At 38.0% G+C, this 22,458-nt stretch overlaps 3 protein-coding genes and 1 pseudogene across 3 annotated transcripts; 2 read left to right on the top strand and 2 right to left on the bottom strand.

The window, feature by feature from the left end:
- The first annotated feature begins 690 nt into the window (after positions 1 to 690).
- Positions 691 to 1,374, top strand: LOC130962857 (protein MAIN-LIKE 1-like). The gene has a single exon (XM_057889015.1). It carries the CDS (start codon positions 691 to 693, stop codon positions 1,372 to 1,374), a length of 684 nt encoding a protein of 227 aa, XP_057744998.1.
- Positions 1,375 to 3,228: 1,854 nt separating this feature from the next.
- On the bottom strand, positions 3,229 to 5,229 carry LOC130962856 (uncharacterized). The gene is made up of 5 exons (XM_057889014.1): positions 5,058 to 5,229; positions 4,877 to 4,997; positions 4,495 to 4,783; positions 3,862 to 4,377; positions 3,229 to 3,744 (listed from the first exon to the last, which is right to left on the bottom strand). The coding sequence occupies exons 1-5, from the start codon at positions 5,227 to 5,229 to the stop codon at positions 3,229 to 3,231; spliced, it is 1,614 nt and encodes a 537-aa protein (XP_057744997.1).
- Positions 5,230 to 9,237: 4,008 nt separating this feature from the next.
- LOC130961427 (eukaryotic translation initiation factor) lies at positions 9,238 to 15,533 on the bottom strand. The gene is made up of 5 exons (XM_057887316.1): positions 15,141 to 15,533; positions 14,206 to 14,374; positions 13,869 to 13,994; positions 9,956 to 10,021; positions 9,238 to 9,869 (listed from the first exon to the last, which is right to left on the bottom strand). The coding sequence occupies exons 1-5, from the start codon at positions 15,344 to 15,346 to the stop codon at positions 9,825 to 9,827; spliced, it is 612 nt and encodes a 203-aa protein (XP_057743299.1). The 5' UTR covers positions 15,347 to 15,533; the 3' UTR covers positions 9,238 to 9,824.
- A 626-nt stretch (positions 15,534 to 16,159) lies between these two features.
- LOC130962855 (delta(3,5)-Delta(2,4)-dienoyl-CoA isomerase, peroxisomal-like) lies at positions 16,160 to 16,872 on the top strand (annotated as a pseudogene).
- Positions 16,873 to 22,458: the final 5,586 nt, after the last annotated feature.

Genomic DNA, 22,458 nt, shown 5'->3' with positions numbered 1-22,458 from the left:
CTTGATTCATTATTATGTAAACCGTGGTAGGTAACCACATTTTCTAATTTATACATAAACCGTGGGAGGTTGGCACTTTACAGGTAGGAAACAATGAACATAAACCGCGGTTGCTTACCACAGATTATGCATGAAAAAGGGTTGGCAGAAACCGTTCTTGGTTACCACGGTTTATGAGAAAACTTTGTGAGCATAAAACCCTGTTGGTTACCACGGTTTATGCTCAGAGTAATATAAATACATAATCTGCGTTAAGTCATCACGGATCCCATTTGTGGCAAACCAAAATTTTTGAATCTAGGAGGTTGAGAGAGAATCTGGGAGAGGCTTTGAAATTTTGAACCATTTGGGTGGTGGAGCCATGGAAGACGAAGCTCGCATGTACCGATTAAATGGCGTTGTGCACATGGCTCGACCAAGAGATTAGTTATACTACCTTATTATTATTATTATTATTGTTGTTGTTGTTGTTGGTATTGTAATTATTGTTATTGTTGTTATTATTAGTATTATTGTTATTATTATTCATATTAATGTTATTATTATCGTTATTATTACTATTGTTATTGTTTCATTATTGTTATTACTATTATTAGAGAAAATAGATAACAATGTGGGTGTATAATAATGTTTTTAAATTATATTTACTGTTATTAATATTGCTCGTATGTTGAGGATTTTCTTATCCACATGTTGCAGTCTACTAGGGTTATTAACGATGTCAGGAGACAACAGAATATGCCTTTACATGACCGAATTATACCCTATCTGGAGACCGCGGGCTTGTATCACTTAGCTAGGCTGAACAGTCAGTGGTTCTGGGTCGATGAGCCTCTAATTAGCACATTCATTGAGAGGTGGCATCTTGAGATCCACACCTTTCACATGCCATTTGGGGAGAGCACTATCACTTTGCAAGATGTGGCATATCAACTGGGTTTGCCCATCAATGGGGAGGCCGTTAGTGGGTGCCTGACTAACTTTGATAATCTGATGGAGAATGGAAGACCCACATGGGCGTGGTTTCACAAATTGTTTGGCGAGTTACCGCCACAGAATAAAGTCAAGCAGATGACGGTGTGCTGCACATGGTTCCATGAGAGGTTTTGGGTTCTCTCAACAGATGTGAGTGAAGAGACCGTGCGTATATACGCGCGTGCTTATATTCTGATGTTGTTGTCCTCTCAGCTGTTTGCGGACAAGAACGCAAATCGGGTTCACCTTCGCTGGTTGCCTTATTTGGCATCGATGGACGACTTGGGAAGATATAGCTGGGGCTCTGTTGCACTGGCCTGGTTGTATAGATGTCTTTGTCGTGGGACAAACAGAAACGTTGTTAGCTTGGTCGGGACACTACAGCTTCTACAGTCCTGAATTTTCTTGAGGTTTTCCAGTCTCAGACACAGTGGTTTTGATGTGTTCGGATTTTCTCTGGCATCTAGGTATGGTTTATTCTTTTCGGTCGATAACTTGTTCAATTTCACGTGTTGTCGTTCCTTATCACATGCTTTCAATGAAACTTGTAGGTGGGCAACATATCTACTGAGAAACGATGCAGGGGGATCAAAGAATGGTGTCTGCACGCCTTTGTTTGGATAGATTGCGTGTTCGCAATGTGAGTCGTTTAGTTATTACTCTTATAAGTAGTCGTTCATGTTTACTCTGATGGTCTTACCTAACATTACCTTCTCCCATACAGTTTGTGTGGGAGCCTTATTCTACTCCCGATGTTACTGCTGTTGTTCATCCGGAGATACTTGTTGACGAGCACCATAGGCTATGAACGGCGGTCACTAGCCTGATATATTTTGCTACAATAGAGTGGCATCAGGTGGATAGGGTGGTGCCGTAGTTCGGCGGTGTTTAGCATCTCCCCTAGTTGGCTCTGAACATAGATTGGCTCCATGCGAAGGATGAAAGGGGTGGGGATCGATGGTTTCCCAGATATTATCAGGAATGGCATTTGCATTGGGAGAACAGACTGAATTTAGTCATCCCAGTCGATAAAGTAGCTGATCCGGGTCCATCAGCTGAGTACTTGGACTGGTGGTGCCGTGTGGCCCACAGATTCCTGTCCCCAGATGTTGCATTTCATGATTCTAGACCGATTGTCTTGACCGAGGAGCCTCGTCACAGAGGATTGTCGCAGGCACCTCCCAGGGTGCAGGTCCCAGACAGACCTGACAACAGGCGAGTGGATCGTCGTCGGCGTATAGGCACACGTGCCACCGATCGAGAGTGGCGATAGCTCGACAACCTTATGGATGAGGACGTAGGTGGTGCTGATGATAGAGGTGTTGTGGATCATCGTGTTCCTCGACGTAGAGCCAGACGGCAGGGTGGGCAGGATTGTCGTGGACGGGCTCGAGGTAGAGGACCTCCCGATGGGGATGATGGTTCTCAGCACGTTGTTGGTGAGGATGTTAGAGGTTTGGACACAGGGATGGATCACCCCACCTATGAATTTGTGGGTAGCTCTCAGATGTTCGGGAGTGTCGGGCCACAGGGCTTCGCTGACTTTGCTACGCGGCCGTCGGCATGGACATCGAGGATCATGTTAGTCATTAAGAGTTCTTTAGGGATATAGCAGACATGCTGAGGAACGACGACGCGACCCATTATAGGCCACAGATTTCGGATGTTCATTCCCAGTTTTTCGAGTACCAGCTACCGAGTCAGGATGTTCATTCTCCATATGACCCATGGTTCGCGTTAGAAGGGACCCCACCATCAGCATTCAGTGCCGTTCTGCCACAGACTTCTGCAGTAGAGGCTGCTCAGTGATCGGTGAGGATACGGCATCCTCCTATGTGTGGCACCGGAGGTCACCTGCTTGGTCCTTCCGACGTGACGACAATGACACCATCGAGGATTCTGATTAGTATTGTGTTGTTTTTACATATGGTGGGAACTATGTTTCATTATGTTCTTAGCAACATGTTTAAGGTTTTATGTATCAGCCTATTGTTATTTAGTATTAGACATGTATGTTTGTTATATATGTTTTATGAACTATGGTTATAAACTCATTTGTAACTACTATTTAGCTCTTTCATAAGCTGACCAACATGTTTCAATTAAACATCTAAAATAAAACAAGTTAAACAAACGTACTTAATACACTGAACTCACAAACGACATTGATTGACTCAACACCTAACATTACTCAAATTAAGCATTCCTAATACAACATAGACAACATCAACAAGATCATAATCGTCATAACATCTAACCATCCCTGGCAGTAGTATGTCTTCGCTGGTCACAGTTCCTCCGCATATGACCAGGCTGACGGCAGAGCCCACAGCGCTTGGGGTGGTTTTCAATAGACTGATCCATGCTACCACCGAACCTGGTTGCCTTTGGACGTCCTTCTCTTGCACGCTTCATGTTAGGATCGAGAATGACTGTTGGTCCAGCATATGGGGGCCATAGGCCTTCTGGGATAGGCGGAACAAACCCTTGCTTGTACACGTTGAACACCTCACTCATACGATACACCTCGTGAACATATGACGCCCAATTCAAACGCGAGTGAGCGCAACATGCAATGGCGTGACAACATGGATAATGCAGTGCCTGAAAGTGGCCACAATCGCATGTGTGATCCTTAAAGGAAACTCGATAGCTACCCAGCGAGAAGTTTCCGGTCGGTGTCGTCTCAGCCACCGTGTACTCCGATTGGTGCCTGTCGTATAATGTGACGGTGAAGCACCTGGAGTCTCTGATTTTCCGATCAATTACCTTCACCAACGCTTGACAAAATTCATGTCCAGTTCCCAACCGTGCTTCTGCCGTCTATCCTAGGACCACAAATAGCTTAGCAAGCCTCCCGTAAGTTTACTTAACCAATAAAGTGACCGGGAGGTTGCGAGTTCCGTTTAACATAGAATTCGCACATTTACTAATGTTGGTTGTCATGTGCCCAAATCGTCTCCCACTATCCTGATGTTGGGTCCACTTGTCATACTCCATCCGATTGGCCCAATCACACATGGCCAGATTCTTAGTCCGCATGATGTCACACCAGTAATAAAACTCTGCTTCAGTTTTCGCATAGGCAGTATTCACCAACATCCTCCTTGCATCTTTACCTTTGAAGCTAAGGCTAAAATTCGCGGCCACATGACGAATACAGAAAGCTTGAAAAGCACATGGAGGAAGCCAACCATTCTTGGGGGCCTCAAGGGCAGCCTTGATGCCATTATGACTGTCAGAGATAACAAGAATTCCCTCCTGCGGCGTCACATGCGATCGTAGGTTGGACAAGAAGAATGACCATGACTCCGCATTTTCTCCCTCTACAAGGGCGAAGGCTATCAGGAGGATGTTCGAGTTCCCATCCTGCGCTATCGCCAACAGTAACGTGCCTCCATACTTGCCATACAAGTGGGTACCGTTAATACTCACCAGGGGCTTGCAATGCCAGAAGGCCTCGATGCAGGGTGGAAATGTCTAGAAAAGACGATGAAAGTACACCATAGACTCATCGACCTGATCCCCAAGTCGAACAGGAGAGGTCTTCAACACAGTAACTGTTCCGGCCATAGTCGACTGTACCCCTAGCATCCAACGTGGCAACTCGGTATACGACTCTTCCCAATCTCCGTATATTTGTGCTACTGCCTTCTGTTTTTCCATCCAAACCTTCCTGTAACTAGGCCTGAACCCGTAATCGGCTTCTGTTGCTTGTTGCAAGACCTTTACCGTAACCGCAACATCCGCCTTAACCAACGGATAAATCCTCGCATAGATAATGTGGTAATCAAGCTGCCGGTGATCACTGGAAATAGAGGTGGCCAAGCAAGTGTGCGGATCATTGTACCTTCTAACCTCCCAGGTGCCCTTTCATGCACGAAGCGATATGCGAATCAACCAACTAGAACCCTTGCCGAACTCCTTGTATTTTCCATGATACTTCAGATGATCCGATTTCAAGACTCTGTACTCAACACCTCGACGAATGCTATAGTCCTTCACACTCAGAACAGCTTCATCTTTATTTTGGATTGATTGCCCAATCTAAAATTCTGTAGAAGAACCCCCAATTGTAGCACCTCCGTCTGCTTGTTGACCCAAAGCCTCCAAGTTTAGAGTGGAAAAGTATGGAGGGTACTGCTGTGTGGCAGAACTTGAAGGGCCATGCTGTGTATGTGGATTGGCACCTGTGTCATCATCGCTGTCCCCAATGATATCTAAAGGCACCTGGTCAGAGTCATCGTCCCGCATTGCATTCTCTACTCAATTAGGTTCCCCGAACCCTTGAACATCATGAATCCTGCCACCACCGGTATCCACCTCAAATGCCTGCTGCCAGACCCCAAGATTCTTCAACGGTATAGAAGCAACTGCCTCCGTTCGATTTAAATCAGCCGCAAAGGAAGGGGATGCGACCTGCAGAACAGATGGTCCGGCCGCAGGCATCAAACTAGACGCAACGCTTGCGGCATTCGATTTATGAACTGGAGCTGATGCCCCAGAAATATCGACACCAACCTCCAACTTCGCATGCACCTCGTGTATTCTGACCTCCGGAAAACTCCCAACACAATGAAACAGAACCCGAATATCTTCATTAGCCGCTATCACAAATGTATCATACTTAACACCGGTTGACACAACTGCGATGGGAATCTTGTAGAATAGCTTATTGACCCACTTGCTCCCAAATACCCCAAATTTCTGCAAGATGCTGTTTTTTACATCTGACAAAGTGTTTGATGAACTGATAAATACACTCAACAGTTCTCTGTCAGTGAACTTCACACCATATTTTTTGTTTCTTTGAATTTTTCTAGAGCAATGCACTAAGACAAGAAAACTCTCTTCCTCACTTGCCATTGTGATAATGCTCCTCTTCAACATATTGAATCTCACTCATATATATAGAATTCTTCTCCTCATAAACCGTGGCAGCTAACAAGGGTTTCTGCGTTTACATAACCCTTTATAAACCATGGCAGGTTAAAGGGTTTTATGGTCAAATTTCTGCCTTCGTAAACCGTGGTTACCTACCACGGTTTATGGTCATTGTTACTTACTCATAAATCGTGCTAGCCTACAACGGTTTATGTGTAAATTGTAAACCGTGGTTACCTACCACGGTTTACATAATAATGAATCAGGACACGCAGGTAAGAAAATTGCAATCGTTAAATTTTAATAAACATTTCTCTCCTTTATTTTATTCAAGTAAACTGCCCTATTTTACCTTCAAAAATGAATATAATACCAACAAATAATATTATTTCAAATAAATTTTAACAAAAATAAATTTCTATAAGTATTACTATCAATGAGAAATTGTTCAACTTTAAGAGCAAATACTATCTTTTACACTGTATTCCTTAACTAACTCTGTAGGCTGATGACTACTCCATTATGTATTGAAACTCTATTTATTAAGGGTCTGCTGCTAACTAATAAATTGTTATACACATAACGTAAAATTCAAATTCCTAATACTTACTTAAATAAAATGAGTAAGATAATTACTCAATCAACCTAAATTAATTAAGACAAATACTAATTTTTTTAATATTTTTAACATTTAAATTGTTAACCTTTAATTTTAGTTATAATTTTATAAAATATTATAATAATAATAATAATAATTATATATATTTTTTAATAAAAATATATTTTTATATATTATTCCGTAGAGACGACAAGAAAACATTAATAAAAACGATATAGTCCTTTAACCTTATTTTTATATGAAAGATTTTTTGCCGTACTTGTGTGACCTTATTTTTATATTTTAAACCAAAGGATAAAGGTATTTATTAAATGACAGCTTAACGTAACCAAACCAAATGCAACCAAACTTCAAGTTGAAGAATTGCTAATTGTTTTCAACTACTTTGATACGGTCGCGTCTAAAATGTTCCACCAGTGATAATGGAGATCAAATGTTCTACCTTATACCTAGGAAAAAACCACTTTTTGTGGGTATGAATTTACAAAAAGGACCAAGTATGGTGAACAAATGTTAATATTCTATTCTATTATTATGTAAATACATGTTTGCTTGTTTATGTATACGTAATTATCTAGTATATTAGTATTCTACTCTATTATTTAGTTTACCATTTTATTGTAAAATAAGGAGCACAGACTTTTATATATTTTAATATTTAGGAAGGCTGATTGCCTCCAAATCGAGTCTAGCCCACCCAATTTATCTCCAACCTACAATAAAAAAATGAGTGAGTAATTAATTTTTTTTATTTATTTTGAAAAAAAATTATTTTAATTCTTTTTAAAAAAAATTGAGTTTATGATTTGTATGTGACAATCAAGCAACTTTACATACCTCTAAAGAATATTATTACTCAGTTGTTTCTAAACAGTCTCATTGTCAACTTCCATTCCAATCTCTATTAACAGAGAAAAAACCAATATGATCACCAGTACCAGAATAATTAGCATCGCAAGTAATCTTAAATGCACCCACCGAAGAAGAATCCAAGAGCCTCTAATGGTAGAGGGGATAAAAACTTGTTGCAACTCAAAAATATTTCGAAACTCCTTTTCTAAAGACAAAGCCATACAAGTCACCTTATTCAAGGGTCAAGACTCGTGTAGATGAAGGATCTCATTATTTATGGAATGCCAAATCCACCAGAAATCAGAAAAGAATTTAAAAGAGTGCTCTTTGCTATGAAGCAAGAATCATTGTAACAAATCCAGAGGTTGACCAGAAATCTTCAAAACTTGCTAAACTAGCTAAGCTTTCGAGCAATCCCGAATGCAATGAACAACTTATCTCAGGCTAGAAAAATATTTTGGACAACTATCTGTGGGTGAAATGTACCTCCTGAAATGAAATGCAGTAGTGGACAAAGCCTCCCTAAGACAAAGTCAAGTCAAGAATTTGTTTTGGAACAAGCTGATGCCAAAGTCAAAGCCAATTTCCTTAGTCCTCCCAACCAATTCTTACTGAGCCACAAGTAACCACTACGAGAGTCAGCAACCTTTGACGCCGCACCAGCCCAAAACCATCATACCACTAAACCTGCTTGCACATCTAGATTATAATAAAAAATGTTGTCTTGCAAAAACTAATTAAGAGGGAAATATATATTCTTAAGGTGACACTATCTAGATGACTAAAGGTCTAAGATCCATAGATCTGAATTAGAAATGTGAGCATAATTCATCTCAAGACAAGCTGTCCTTCTCTTCTCCATTTCAAAAATCAAAAGTTCAGGTTCAAATCCCCAATGTACCAAACAAAATCTTCCTTCAAGATATCCCAAGTTCTACAAATGCTCTTCCAGACATAAGATCCCTTGTCTTGATACCAACTAAACCCATCATCCTGAAAGGAATGGTATTTATCCGACAACACCTAAACGCATAACTTGTTTGGCTAATGAAAAAATTGTCAAACTAGCTTTCCAAGAAGAGCAACATTAGCACGAAACGAATCTCTAATCATCAAAATCCCAAACTTCTTAGGAGTGACCAATACTTTTCAATTAATTAGATTCTTGCCTCTACCATCAGCTTGACCTAAATATATGATTATGAATTTGAATGTTCTAAAGTGTAAAAAATTAATAAAGTAATAAAGTAAATAGTTAACCACCATGGAATTTGTAATTTCCATTACATGTAACTCCTATTATCTTAATTTAAGAGTGATTAATACACTCTCTCATTTTAGAGCAACTTAATCCATGATCTATATACTCAAGCTCGAGAGGGAGTGTAAAAGCTCAAAATGTAACTGGTACTGGTAGTTAATAGTTAATAACTTAGCATTTATGATAATAGTTAATATAGCATTTATGATAATGGTTGAGAAGCTTAACATTTATGACAATAGTTAATAAATGTCTCTATATATCCAATTTTGATTTCTCAAGGTATTCCCAAGTTCGATAGGTTAAAGACTAATCCGTCGCGAATTAAAGCTCTATTTAGAAGTTCACTGCTGGCCAATGAACTGCTGCATACACATAGTAAAATTTGAACCTTCAACACTTGTTTAAACAAACTAATGAACTAACCACTACATCAACTAACTTAGTTTCTATAGTTTCTACATATCTCTTGAATGAGATGATCCCTTTTCGAATGAGATGAAAGCAATAAATTCTTTCTCCTATTTTCTCTACATTATCAGTTGCCTAAATATATTTAAACCGAGTCCATGATTATTCACACCTGAGGGGTGATATAAAGAACTATGTCAAGGATCTTTGCACCAAAAAAAAGAACTTAGTCAAGGATAAGTTGCGTTCATAAAGTGGCGCATTTTTAAAAACAAACGTACTACACATTTGATTCTTCATTCTGATAACTTCGAACGTAGAAACAAGATCCATAGTTGGAGATAATCCCTAGATTAACCAAACAGTACCCAAGCGAGCCACAGGGTGGTGGCAATAGCCAGGAAGATTTGGGATCAAAGAGAAGGTGGCTCCAAACAGCACAACTAACTACTCCGGTTTTTCTCCCAAGAATACATAATTGCCCAACTAATCATTATATATAAGCAACATAACTCAAGCTGATTGGAAACTGCAATTTGGCATACTCAAAGTTTCAAGCTTCTAAAGTGTGTCCCAATAAAATTTAAAAAAATATATATAAAACTACAAATGAATTCTAGTAGGAATTTTAACATAGCAATCAAAAAGTAAAATTATAATATAGTATTGCACCCAAAAGAGTGGGGAACATGTCGGACGGTAGTGCATCAATCCAAAAATGTGGTGTGGATTTTGGTATACAGTGCACATGGTTAAAAGATCAAATATCATAACAGCCTAGCAGCACATGCACATGCGCATGAAAAGGCCCCAAAACTGCTCTTATACACTGTACCGACTCTTTGATGATCGGGTTCTAGAATCATCCTGCAACGATTAGATGTTAGAATATCAATGATATCTGTGAAATAAGCAAATAAGTAATCATCTGATTTGATGTTAAGGAATTTTACATGGAAGTTATATATTATCTTGTCAGTAACATCAATGATCTCCTTCCACTTCCTTCCAATGCCCATCTACAAAAAAAGCGTTACAAAACACAAAGCCTCTATTAAGATGACGGGTTACTCAATTGAAAAAAAGAAGCAAAAAAAACACATTTAAGTTTCTTCTTTAATTGAAGGAAAAGAAGATAGAAAAAAAAAAAGGAGAAAAGGGGGGGGGGGGGGGGGGGGGGGGGCTCCATTCATAGAGAAAAGACATCAAGCTTCTATGCATTTCAATAGAGAACGATATATCAAATACTCCGGTTAGTTTTGCATGCAGTTAAAACCAGTGTTAATGGAGGTCATAGTGATATGTGGTATGTCTAAGAATGCAGAAAAACAGCATCACATGGTTGAATCTGTCGGCAACACCCTTCTGGTCTGTTCTGTATGACACTGCATTTTCAAGTGCACATCATCCCATCAGACTTCGAAGCGGCTTGAGCTCCAACAGTTTTATCCACCCCCCTTTGCTACCCAATTTACCTTCCATTTCTTCCTTCTAAGATTTCTCTTGTTATATTTTCTTTAAGTAGAATGTTAGGTATCTAAGGAAAGTGGGAAACCACACCTTAAAAGCTAGCTGTTAAGGGGGAAGAACCACTCTCCTTATATACAACATCAAGCATCCCATACTACTCGATGTGGGACTTTGAGCACCCATAATACCCAAGTCCCAAACATAGAATTGAGAGATCCCTACTTTCTTTGTTTCATTGTCCTATGGACCATGCCTTTCATTTATCAATGAAATTACACTATCTTTGGGTAAAAAACAAGTAATGGTAATTTGTACACCATTGTAATAGATTTAACTATTTCTTTGGTATATCCGAATATTCTTTCATGACAATATTATAAGAATAATGTTATATTTACTTATTAAAAAATTAATAACGTTATGTTTGTCAATAGTTAAAAAAGGGGTTTAAAAAGCTTCCACAATATTAAGACAGGAGCAGCGACTTACGAGAAGTGATAAACTCAACTCTGAGAAAGGTATGCCAAATTAGACTCAATGATAACAAGTCATGTGAACTTGTTTGTACTGTGCTGGTGGCGAGTAAAAGAATTTCCGCAAGTAAAGATGGCGACATTTAAAAAAAAAAAACGAGGTTAGTGGGTAGAGCCCCCCTACTTTAGTGATATATTTAAAGAGGAAAAGGGCTTGTGAGTAAATCCCCTCCCGAAGGTATGTGACACTGTGGGCATTGTCCTTCTTGTACTCTTAGCATATAGTGTCTAAATCAAATATCATATCTTTTGTATCAACACTATTTTCTTTTTGAAATTTTCTTAAAATACTAAGATAAACATTATTTCCACCACTTCTTGAATCTCGCATCAATGAGATGGTTTTGAGAATTGTCAAAAATTGCAGGGGATATACACTAAAGTCTTCCACCATAAAGAGGAATTATTTCTGTGACATACTTCTTAGAATTCACGATAACCATGCTCATTTTCTTTTAATTGTCTAACTTGCATAACTGATCCCAAACCCGGATAAAGAAAAAGGGTTGTGTTAGGCAATCGATAGCAAACATAAAACTTCGTAGAATCTCTATGACATTGACCAAATACAATATTGCGCAAAAGTTAGGTCATTCCCCAAAAGCAAAGTACTATATGGCTCGAGTACAATGTCAAATGAGGAAAGCTTGCTACATCGATATCCGGATGTAGTGCAAAATGTACAATTCTCACATTTTTTTTATCAAACGAGGGTAAATAAACTAGTTCACAAAGGTAAAGGAAGGGGCAAAGGTAAAGATAGAGGCAACCGAAAATTGCAGTTTGAGACATAGAATGTAGTTACAATTACAGGAAAATCTGCCATAGCAAGAAGAAAGATTAACATAAGGTGCTTGCAAGGAAAAAAGTGGGAAAGGGTGAAGGTGAGCATGGGCATAAGTTTAATGTGATAAAAGTGACAAAACACACATGGACAGAAAAAGGAATGAGGATACAAGAGAGAAATTTTAAGTGTAGGATCTCATTTTAGGTGGTTTGAACATGTGGGGAAAAAGTCGTCGGAACATTCGGTTAGGAAGGTGAATTAGAAGGTAAACAAGTAGCAAAAGGTAAATGAAGACCTAAAAAAAACATACACGAGGTGGTCGAAAAAAAATCTATGTCTAAATGGTCTTACTGTAAACATAATATATGATAGGACACAATGACGTCTCTTGATCCATGTAGCTAATTCCAACTAGTGGGACAAGGGTTTGTTGTTGCTTTTGGTAATTGTTAAACTTATATTGGTAATTGGTACTTACCTCTGTTCTAGTTCAATTTTAAAATATGAAATAAGAAATATTAAAATGTAGAATAACCTTAAAAAATTGCGAGATATTATTGCTAAGCATGTGTTTGAGATATAACAAATTTTTAATTAAACAAAATAATAGAAATGACATCTGCAAGTTGAACCACATAAATCAATATTTAGTTTGTGTTTGAATAAAATATTTGAGATTTATTTCATATAATTTCTTGAAGGGGTGCCTTGGGGCAACAGTTCAGTTAACTCTATGTGACCTCATGATGACCAGTTCAAACTATAGAATTAGTCACCAATACATGCATTAGGTTAGGCTAAACATATACTATTTGCGGCAGAATGTGGGATGCTTTGCACCCGACTGCCTTGTTTCTAATTTCTTATGATTTTTGGGAATCACTAATAAAAATTTTTGGATCAGACACTACTAATATTAAAATAGACACATCACAACATGACACTATGAAACCAGAATATTCTGAGTAATTTACACGTTTCTTCCGTCCCTGTTTTCAAGAATATAAAAAACACATTTTCAACACTTTGTAATAGTATATTTTGGAGTAAACTATCATTTAACTACAATTTTAATTTCTAACAAAATAACCCTTCAAAAAAAAAGAAATGACATTTTGACCCTCCAAAGATATCTCAAATTGATAAAATGTACCAAATACAGTAATACATACTTGAAAAAGAGATCCAATTTCGACACGATTTTTTGCAAATCTATTTAGAAAAATGAAATATTTTGAATCTCCAAACTTGGTAATTGTATGTGAATTTGTTTTGGCAATTTTTTTCCCCTAAATGGCAAGAGAAAATTAGGAAAACAATTGAAAAAAGAGTCTAAAGATCGAATTTTTTCGAGTTCTCATTTGTACATTCTAAATAACTTTCAAATTTTCCAAGAAAAAATTGGATCAAATGCATGAGCTGTTTACCACTAAAAATAAATCATGTATTTTATCAAATTGATTCATTTTTGGAAAGCCAAAATATCATTTGTTTTTTCCGAGGATCATTTTGTCAAAAATTGCAACTTTGGGAGCCAAACTAGTAGTTTACTCGCATATTGTGCCTTTCCCTCTGATTTCATCGTGCACTGCATCATCAATCATGGATACTTACTATTGACTAAATCATGTTTTTTTCAATTTGGAACAAATTTTTTCTCCTCCATTTCACTTTGTTAAATAAAATAAAATAAAATATTTTATCATGCCATAATTAACCATTGTATTCAACATTTACTGGCTATGGGCACAATGGGTAATTCCGTAATTATTTAATTATATTTAATAACATCAAAATTTGGGCCTAAACACGGAAACAGCAACTCTGACACTACTTTAACTTTTTCCTCAATAACGTCCTTTTCCACAGATGCAAAAGCAAATATTTTTTCACCAGAGTGCTACCCATACAATATGCCATCATCCACTTGTAAGCAATCACTCATTTGAAGATAGGAAGAGAAAGTAACACACCAAACATTCACTTGCATATACTACAAGACAAAATCCTAGACAATACAATATAACACAGCAGCGGATAAAGACGGATTTATAATTTGCAGGATAAATAACAAACCTGAGCTGCCTCGTTTGCTGCGGTCTTTGTCCAGAGCGAAAGTTTGTCCTGCCTCTGGCGCACACTTGCAACCACACCGCATATGTCCTCAGCATCGTCAAATTGCTCCCCAATCAAAGCCATCATCTAATCAATAAGGGATAGTAAATATTCAGTACATTTAGCAATTAATAACCAGCATTTCATCCATAATCTTTACAAGAGTTCTGCCATTCAACAAGCAAAATTTAGTACTTAGAACAATTAGAAACAACATCATTTCTCATATTCTTTATGTACAAAATCCAGAAGAACTCCAACATTTTTGAGAAAAGAAAGAAAGGTAGCAAGAAATTACAGTTTCAAGCCACATGTTATCAAGATTAGCCTTCCTGTTGCTTGTGACAGTCCACTTGCCTCCCTTAGCACACTCAGGATCTTCCCATTTTGGCTCAATCCCAGCCTTGAACAAGTGGAAGTCTGCATTTCCAGGCAATTTGCTGGGCTTGAATACCTGATCATACAAACTGCAACAAAATTTCATGAAAAATGTTCTCCAAAATCCTATGATGATTGGATTCAGATACAAAAATCTCAACAGAAGGATGTGCATAATGTGTTTACTTGTTTCTTCTTCTGAAACTTAAATTTAAACTAGGATAAAAATTTTTGAAAAAAAATTAAAAACCTTGGAAATATAACCAGGAGTATCTTAAAGTTACCTATAAAAAAAGTGCAGCCATGTACACAAAAAATAAACAACTACATGTTTTAATACAAAATATGCATTGAAAGTGTGTTAAACAACATATGTAATTATTTTTTGGTGTCCACAATTCATGTATTTATATACAAATATATTCGATGACTTAATTTTAATGGACATATAGAATTTTTTGACAAAATATCCACCGCTCAACATGGCCTTTGGATACTGTCTCTCTAAATCTCAGAGACAGCAACAAAAACTTGGGCTACCTAATTTATGCAGTTTCAAACGCAACCCTAGTGTTTTGAAGAATATGCGCTTCTTAGCCTAAAATCTTAACACAAAAACCAAAACTAAAAAATAAATAATAAATAAATAGAAGAAAAATACCCAGAAATTTACATGTCCTCTGAATGAATGAAAACCCTCTAAGGATTCTCTCTCCTAAGATCCATGAAAATCAGAATTTTTTTTTTATTTTCTCCTAATCACATCTACGATAATTTCAAAAATCAAGATCGAGCGAACTTGAATTCAACTTCAAACTAAATTAAAAATAAATTTAAAAAGAGTGGAAAACGCACCACCAGAACTCTTCGACAGTATCGAAAGTGTAAACCTCGCGGAGAGAGGTACCCCAAGCAGCGCCTTGCTTCGGCTTCGATTGGTTGTCGAACCAGAACGTCCACTTCCTCTCCAGCTTGTGTTTCGATCCAGCCTCCGGCGCCGGCGAAGGCACGGTCGCCGCTGAAGACGATTCAACTACTGCTCCTGCTGTTTCGGTTGCCATCGCTCTCTTTCTCTCTCTCTGAAGGTCGTGTTCTCTTTCTTCCTCTCTCCTTCTATCTCCAGCCTCCAACAAGGATAAGGACTGAGGAACTGAGAAAGATGAAGGAGGAAGAGAAGACGATGAGGGTTTGTTGTAGGTTTTTTTTTTTTTTTTTTCGGTCTGAGGGTGTTTTTTCTTTTAGTCTGGGTTTTGAGCCTCTGTTGTAGTCTTGTAGATTATGCTTTTGCTCTAAATGGGTTTTGGGCTTCTTTATTATATCCAGCTAGTATGTAAGCATGGCTAGGTATTATATTGAGAAATGCTACTTTCACATATTTATATATTTATCTTGAGTAAACTACCATTTATACCCACGAAAGTTGAAAACGCTGATATATCTATCTATAAAAAAAGGAAATTACCATTTGTATCCATGAAATATGGATTTCGCGTAACAAAATTATCCAAACACTAAAAAATTACTTAAAATCCCTAAATTACCCTTATCTCCACCACCACACCACCTTCTTCACCCAATCATCTTTCTAATCCTAACCCTCTTCATCCAGCCACCACCTCTCTTTTCCTTTTCAATCTCAAATCCCACCACCACTTTTTTCACCCAACCATCACCCTCTTCACCCAACCACCACCCCTCTTTCCCACCATTGCTCCAATGGCTCCTTGCCACACCCTGCTCTCTTTAATCCTCACAGTCACAGCAACACTTGCTGCCGCTTCCCCGGAGAAGAAGAGCACCTCGGCAGAGAGATTTTCAACGACCGCGACCTCGGCCCTGTTCCTCCCAACTGGAAAGGAAAATTGGGGAAATCAATGGCGGAGAAGAAATACAAAACCCTAGAGGTAGTAGAGAAGAACCCCAAATCAGGGGTGTTCCACCTTTACTTGAATCGTCCGAGACAATGCAACGCTCTGATGCATGATTTCTTCACTGAATTTTCCAAAGCCCTGTATGCCCTGGACCACAACCATGACGTCAACGTCATCGTGTTATCTGGCGCCGGTGATCACTTCTGCTCCAGAATCGACATTTTCCGGTTGAAATCTATCACGCAGTCCTACCACGATGCCGGGGAGAGTCTCCGTTGGCAGATCTTGGCGATGCAAGATTCCGTCACGGCGTTGGAGCGGTGCTGGAAGCCAGTGATTGCTAGTATCATGGTGCTTGCATCGGTGGTGCAATTGACATCGTGACAGCCTGTGACTTAAGGTATTGCACGGAGAACGCGTTCTTTTCGGTGAAGGTAGTTGATTTGGCCCTAGCTGCTGATCTCGGCACTCTTCAGAGATTGCCATTAATTGTTGGCTACGGTAATGCCATGGAGTTGGCCTTGACAGCTCGCCGGTTTTCCGGTTCCGAGGCTAAGCAGTTGGGCCTCGTTTCTCGCGCTTTCCCTTCCAAAGATGACCTCGATCAAGCTGGCAGCTGCGTCGCTGGAAGGGACTTCCCCGCCGCCTTGTGCAACCGAAAGATTATTGGGGCTCGCTACTTCGCCGACTACGAGGCCACCAACGAAGATGAATGACACCCTTGAGTACCGTTCTCCCAGGGACTCCGATGGCCATGGCACCCACACCGCTTCCATCGAGATTGAGAGAGAGAGAGAGAGGAGGGGAGAGGAGATGATAGTGGTAGTGGTGGAGAGAGGGGTAGTTTAGAGATTTTTATTTAATTTTTTAGGGTTTGAATAATTTTGCTTGTAAAAATTATTTTTCATAGGTACAAATGGTAATTTCCTTTTTTTATGGGTAGATATGTCAGCGTTTTCAACTTTTGTGAGTACAAATAGTAGTTTACTCCTTTATCTTTTTATCTTTAAGAAGCTTATATGTTGACGTGGCATTCATCTGTTAAGTTTGAAAATTTATTTGCTTAGGTATCGTCGCTAGAAATATTTAGAATTATATTTATAAATTATAAATTTTTATTTGCTTAGGTTGTTATTTTCAAATTTTAAATTATTTTATTTAGATTGTTATTTTTTAAACTTTAGATTGTTTTACTTAGATAGTTATTTTTTAAATTTTAAATTTTTTTATTTAAATTATTATTTTTTAAATTTTAATACTATTTTTTAAAAATTTGTTGATTCTTTTTAGGACTATTTTTTTAAAATATTGTTGATTCTTTTTAAAAATTATAGCTACATATATCTTTTTACATATATTTACGTTAATTTAGAATTTAAAAAAACTGTTAGCACATTTATTACTTTATCTGCAAGTTTAATTCAAATTTAAATTAAAGTCAATCAAATTTTAAAAAATTTAGCTATGAGTCAACTATAAAAGTATAAGTTATGAGATATGTATAACACCACAATTTAAAGTACATCAATCCCTTTCTTTACATATATCAAAAATCTAAAATTTTTCTATTTATTCCAATGGCTGCTATTCACAAAATTGTAGAAATCAATCCTACAATTGATAATTTGTGTGTACGTATACCAGGGATAAGGTTATGGACACTACCTCCTCTTCATCGTTGAAGTTCAAATATCTGATAATCCATATTTTTCACCTTCTTATAAGTGTATTTTCTATTAAAAATTAATTTATATTTTGCTTCCTTAGTCATTAGTAGTATCTTATTTATAAATAATAATTAATAACAAATTATAATTTTAGGGTATTGACTACACTGATGGTTTACTTTCAACTTCAAAGGCATCTTCAATTATTAAAAGGGAGGAAGTAAAAGGTGCTAAGGTATTTGTTAAAAAAAAATGTTTTGTTTGTATGTTTTCTCAAAATTAGAGCTTAATTTTATTCAAAAAACAATATTGAGATAAAATCAAATGTGAGAAGGAAGTCTTTAATTTAACATAGTATTTTGTACAAAATTTGTTGCTTGAATTCTCCAATGAAGTTGTGGACAATGATGAATCCGAAGTGTTGAAAGATGCTATTACACCAGTCAAGCGACTATCTTCGAAGTCGGAAGATTCGTAGGTGGAAGGTGAAGGTTGTGGTAGGCTTAGAGAAGGGGTGTTGAATCTATGCCTTCCTTTTAAGTTGCTGTTATGACCCTTTTTTTTATTTACAAAATTACAAATCTGATTCTGTTTGAACTCAGATGCGAAAATTTATGAGAAAATTTATTTTTGTCTCATGAATATCAGAAAACAGAACTCAGCAGAGAAGAAAAAAACGAACACCAGCATGTATCTTGGTTCGGTTGCCTTGTGCTATGCAACCTACATCCAGTCTCCTCCACAATTATAGAAGAATTTTACTATAGTTAACAGAATTACATACACCAATTTCACACTCAAGTTCTATCCTAACTTGACATTGGCTATGCTAACTCCTAACTATTCACTCTTAGTGCTAACCCAACTAAGAAAGGGATACCAAACAGGTACAAGATACAAGACACTTAGCTAACCTAAAGAAATCAGGAAAATAACTCTAGGCTTTTCTCTCAAGTGTATCACTCAGTCTTTTTTCACTCATGGCTTTTACTTGAGCTTTCTCACAATGCCTTTTCTCACAAGAAATTACAGAAAGATAAACTTGGAAAAGTACATTACAATCAGTAAAACATGAAGGAGATTGATTTCATCAGCAGCCTCTTTGCTATGTGCAAAACCAGATTCGCAAACCTCAGATGCAATTCATCAGTATTGGCCGAATGCTTCTTTGAAAGAAAGCATTATCCAAGTAGAGGAACTTCTTCACATAATACAGTTCTCACTCTCTAGTTTTCTCTCCTTGCCTTTGAATGAACAGAAATTCTTCTTTTATCTCCTTGCATGTTACTGGGTTCTTCTTCCAAGGTTAGCACCTTGAGCCTTGAGCTTCACCAACCCACAGCTTCACTTTTTCACCTTAATCCCCAGAGTAGAAACTTTCCCTCTGACTTCCTCATCTTGACCGAAAGCCACAAAGCAGCAACCATGGAAATCTTCTCATGGTCAACTTGATTTTAGCCATTGAAAAAACTACTTGGTCCCCAAGTATCACTTGTGACCGTAGATGTGAAGCAGAATAGGGCAGAGAACAACTTTTCCTTGAATGCCATTTTTGGATAGAGCAGAGAGTTGGGAAGAAGGGAAGAAGATTTGATGCAAGCCAGATGAGATGGATTACCTTTATCCTAAGCTTGATATGGATAGATTTTCTGCTTTAGCTTCTGTGCTTCAAACTTAAACTTTCTCTCTCTTGCTTCTTTGGTTACTTAGCTTATGGAGGAAGCTTTTTCTCTCTTTCTCTTTCTTACTTTTCTGAAGTCTTGATTTGACTTGATTTGAGAGGAGAGGAACGTTGCTTTGGTTGGAGCAAGATGGAGGGAATTGAAATTAAGCTGAGTTTGGTTCGGGTATTCATTTGAGCAACCCATCTGACTTCTTTCTTTTCTTTTCCTTGGGCTTCTATTTTGTTTTCAGCCCACTATTCTTTTCTGTTTGTTTTTCATTCCATTTGGGCTATGGAATTGATTTTGGCCTACAATACATAATAGATAATTAGTAATATGCAATTTGCTAATTATTTATTTTACCAAAAATAATGTTTGTCACCACTAATTACTTTAGTTAATTTCATAATTCAACAATCTCCCCCTTGATGACAAACATGATTTTAGCAATAATCAAAAGGAAATTAATTTGAGTAAGGTTTAGAAACTCCCTTTGAATGATGTTGCTTTGCTAATGTGTTGCTCCCCCTTTCCTATTCAAGAGTAGCTCCCCCTGAATCTATGCTCTTTCCTTTTTGTTCCTGTTTACATTAAGCTTAAAAGGCGCTATTCAAGATGTAACTTGACTAAGGGATTATGTATAACCAGCAACACATATTCAGCCCAGTATTTCCTATCATGACAGTAGCAACAGCATATTGTAAAACACAACTATTACTCCCCCTTTTGTCATCAAGGGTGGATAACAAACTCTATGGATAATAAGCAAGATTAACAAAAACAAAGCCTTGCACCCTACAGAAAAGAGTTAGTCCATAGTGCAAAGTACTGACTAAACTACCAAAGGTATAGCAATATCTAGAGTTATTACAGTCATCCAAAATAAAATAGTTCAAAAGTAGCTAAAGAAACAGAGCTCATGAGACAAAAAGAGAGCAGCAGCAACAGTTTTTATGAGACAAGTCCTAGGCATCAAAACCATTTCCCTCCGAAGCGTCTTCCTCTTCAGCATCAGTGGCAATGTCGTCATCATTATGGAGGTTATCAACGAAGGTCATGAGCACAGCCACCCTATCTCTTGATTTCTTCAGGAAGTTTTCATGCTTGCTAGCTAGCTTCCTTTGTTCCTTGCTCATGGCAATCAAATGATTTGATTGGGAAACAAACTCTTGAGCAACATCTTTGACCACATTCAGCAGAGCAGATTTTTTCCCAGTGGAAATGGAAGTACCCTCAGTGGAAGGAGGAGGAGAGTCATCTGGGATGTACTCTTCATCATCATCATCTAGAACCACTCTCTCAGATCGAGTTGGTCCTTTTTGCTGTTTCACTGAACCATCTCCTTTTAGGTATGAATGTTTATTTTCATAAGCCTCATTTGACAGGTCAACACCAAAAGTCTCAAATATGCAAGTCAAAAACATGCCATAAGGTAGAGCTTTATCTTTCACACTTCTAACAGAATCAAATATGTATCTAGCCATCAAATAGGCAAAAGAGATTTTTGTTTTAGTGATTAGAGCATACAAAACAAGTGTGTTCGTGTAAGAAACCCTTTGATATGAACCACTTTAAGGAATTAAAATGTGGTTGATAATGTGATGAGCGGATAATTTATACGCTTTTTGGCATTGTTTTTACATAGTTTTTAGTAAGTTTAAGCTACTTTTAGGGATGTTTTCACTAGTTTTTATGTTAAATTCACATTTCTGGACTTTACTATGAGTTTGTGTGTTTTTCTGTGATTTCAGGTAAATTCTGACTGAAATTGAGGGATTTGAGCAAAACTCTGAAAGAGGCTGACAAAAGGACTGCTGATGCTGTTGGATTCTGACCTCCCTGCACTCGAAATGGATTTTCTGGAGCTACAGAACTCCAAATGGCGCGCTCTCAACGGCGTTGGAAAGTAGACATCCAGGGCTTTCCAGAAATATATAATAGTCCATGCTTTATTCGAAGAATGACGACGTAACTTGGCGTTAAACGCCAAGTTCATGCTGCTGTCTGGAGTTAAACGCCAGAAAAACGTCATGATCCGGAGTTGAACGCCCAAAACACGTCATAACTCAAAGTTCAACGCCAAGAAATGCCTTAGCTCGTGGATTGATCAAGCTCAGCCCAAGCACACACCAAGTGGGCCCCGGAAGTGGATTTATGCATCAATTACTTACTCATGTAAACCCTAGTAGCTAGTCTAGTATATATAGGACACTTATCTATTGTATTAGACATCTTTGGTCTCAGTTTTGTTTTATTCTTCATCTTAGGAGATCATTGATCACGTTTTAGGGGGCTGGCCATTCGGCCATGCCTGACCCTCTTTCACTTATGTATTTTCAAACGGTGGAGTTTCTGCACACCATAGATTAAGGGTGTGGAGCTCTGCTGTACCTCAAGTATCAATGAAGTTCTATTTTCTTTTATTCGGTCTCTATCTTATTCTTATTCCAAGATATTCATTCGCACCCAAGAACATGATGAATGTGATGAGTAAATAACCCTCATTATTATTCTCACTCATGAACGCGCGTGATTGACAACCACTTCCGTTCTACATGCAACAAGGCTTGAATGTGTATCTCTTAGATTCCCCAACAGAATCTTCGTGGTATAAGCTAGATGGATGGCGGCATTTATGAGGATCCGGAAAGTCCAACCTTGTCTGTGGTGTTCCGAGTAGGATCCTGGGAATCCGGAAAGTCTCACCTTGTCTGTGGTATTCCGAGTAGGATTCCGGTAATGAATGACTGTGACGTGCTTCAAACCTGTAACCTGCTGGGCGTTAGTGACAGACGCAAAAGAGGGATTCTATTCCAGTAGGGGAGGGAACCAACCGGTGATTGGCCGTACTGTGACAGAGTGCGTGAGCATTAGCTTTCACTGCGAGGATGGGATGTAGCCATCAACCATGGGTGATGCCTCCAGACTGGTTAGCTGTGCGAGTGACAGCCGCATAGGATATTTCCCCGAG

The sequence above is a fragment of the Arachis stenosperma genome, chromosome 2 (genome assembly GCF_014773155.1).
Source record: "Arachis stenosperma cultivar V10309 chromosome 2, arast.V10309.gnm1.PFL2, whole genome shotgun sequence".
Taxonomy (NCBI): domain Eukaryota; kingdom Viridiplantae; phylum Streptophyta; class Magnoliopsida; order Fabales; family Fabaceae; genus Arachis; species Arachis stenosperma.
Note: the sequence above shows the minus strand (reverse complement) of the source record. Positions and strands in the feature narration are given on the sequence as shown.

Coding starts and splice junctions, on each gene's coding strand:
- LOC130962857 (XM_057889015.1), top strand. CDS start 691: ATGTTGCAGTCTACTAGGGTTATTAACGATGTCAGGAGACAACAGAAT.
- LOC130962856 (XM_057889014.1), bottom strand. CDS start 5,229: ATGCGGGACGATGACTCTGACCAGGTGCCTTTAGATATCATTGGGGAC. Junction 4,378..4,494: donor CTGTTCGACTTGGGGATCAG/GTCGATGAGTCT, acceptor TTGTATGGCAAG/TATGGAGGCACGTTACTGTT. Junction 3,745..3,861: donor ACGGAACTCGCAACCTCCCG/GTCACTTTATTG, acceptor GCGTTGGTGAAG/GTAATTGATCGGAAAATCAG.
- LOC130961427 (XM_057887316.1), bottom strand. CDS start 15,346: ATGGCAACCGAAACAGCAGGAGCAGTAGTTGAATCGTCTTCAGCGGCG. Junction 10,022..13,868: donor CAGCAAACGAGGCAGCTCAG/GTTTGTTATTTA, acceptor CTTTTTTTGTAG/ATGGGCATTGGAAGGAAGTG. Junction 9,870..9,955: donor AGATAATATATAACTTCCAT/GTAAAATTCCTT, acceptor TAATCGTTGCAG/GATGATTCTAGAACCCGATC.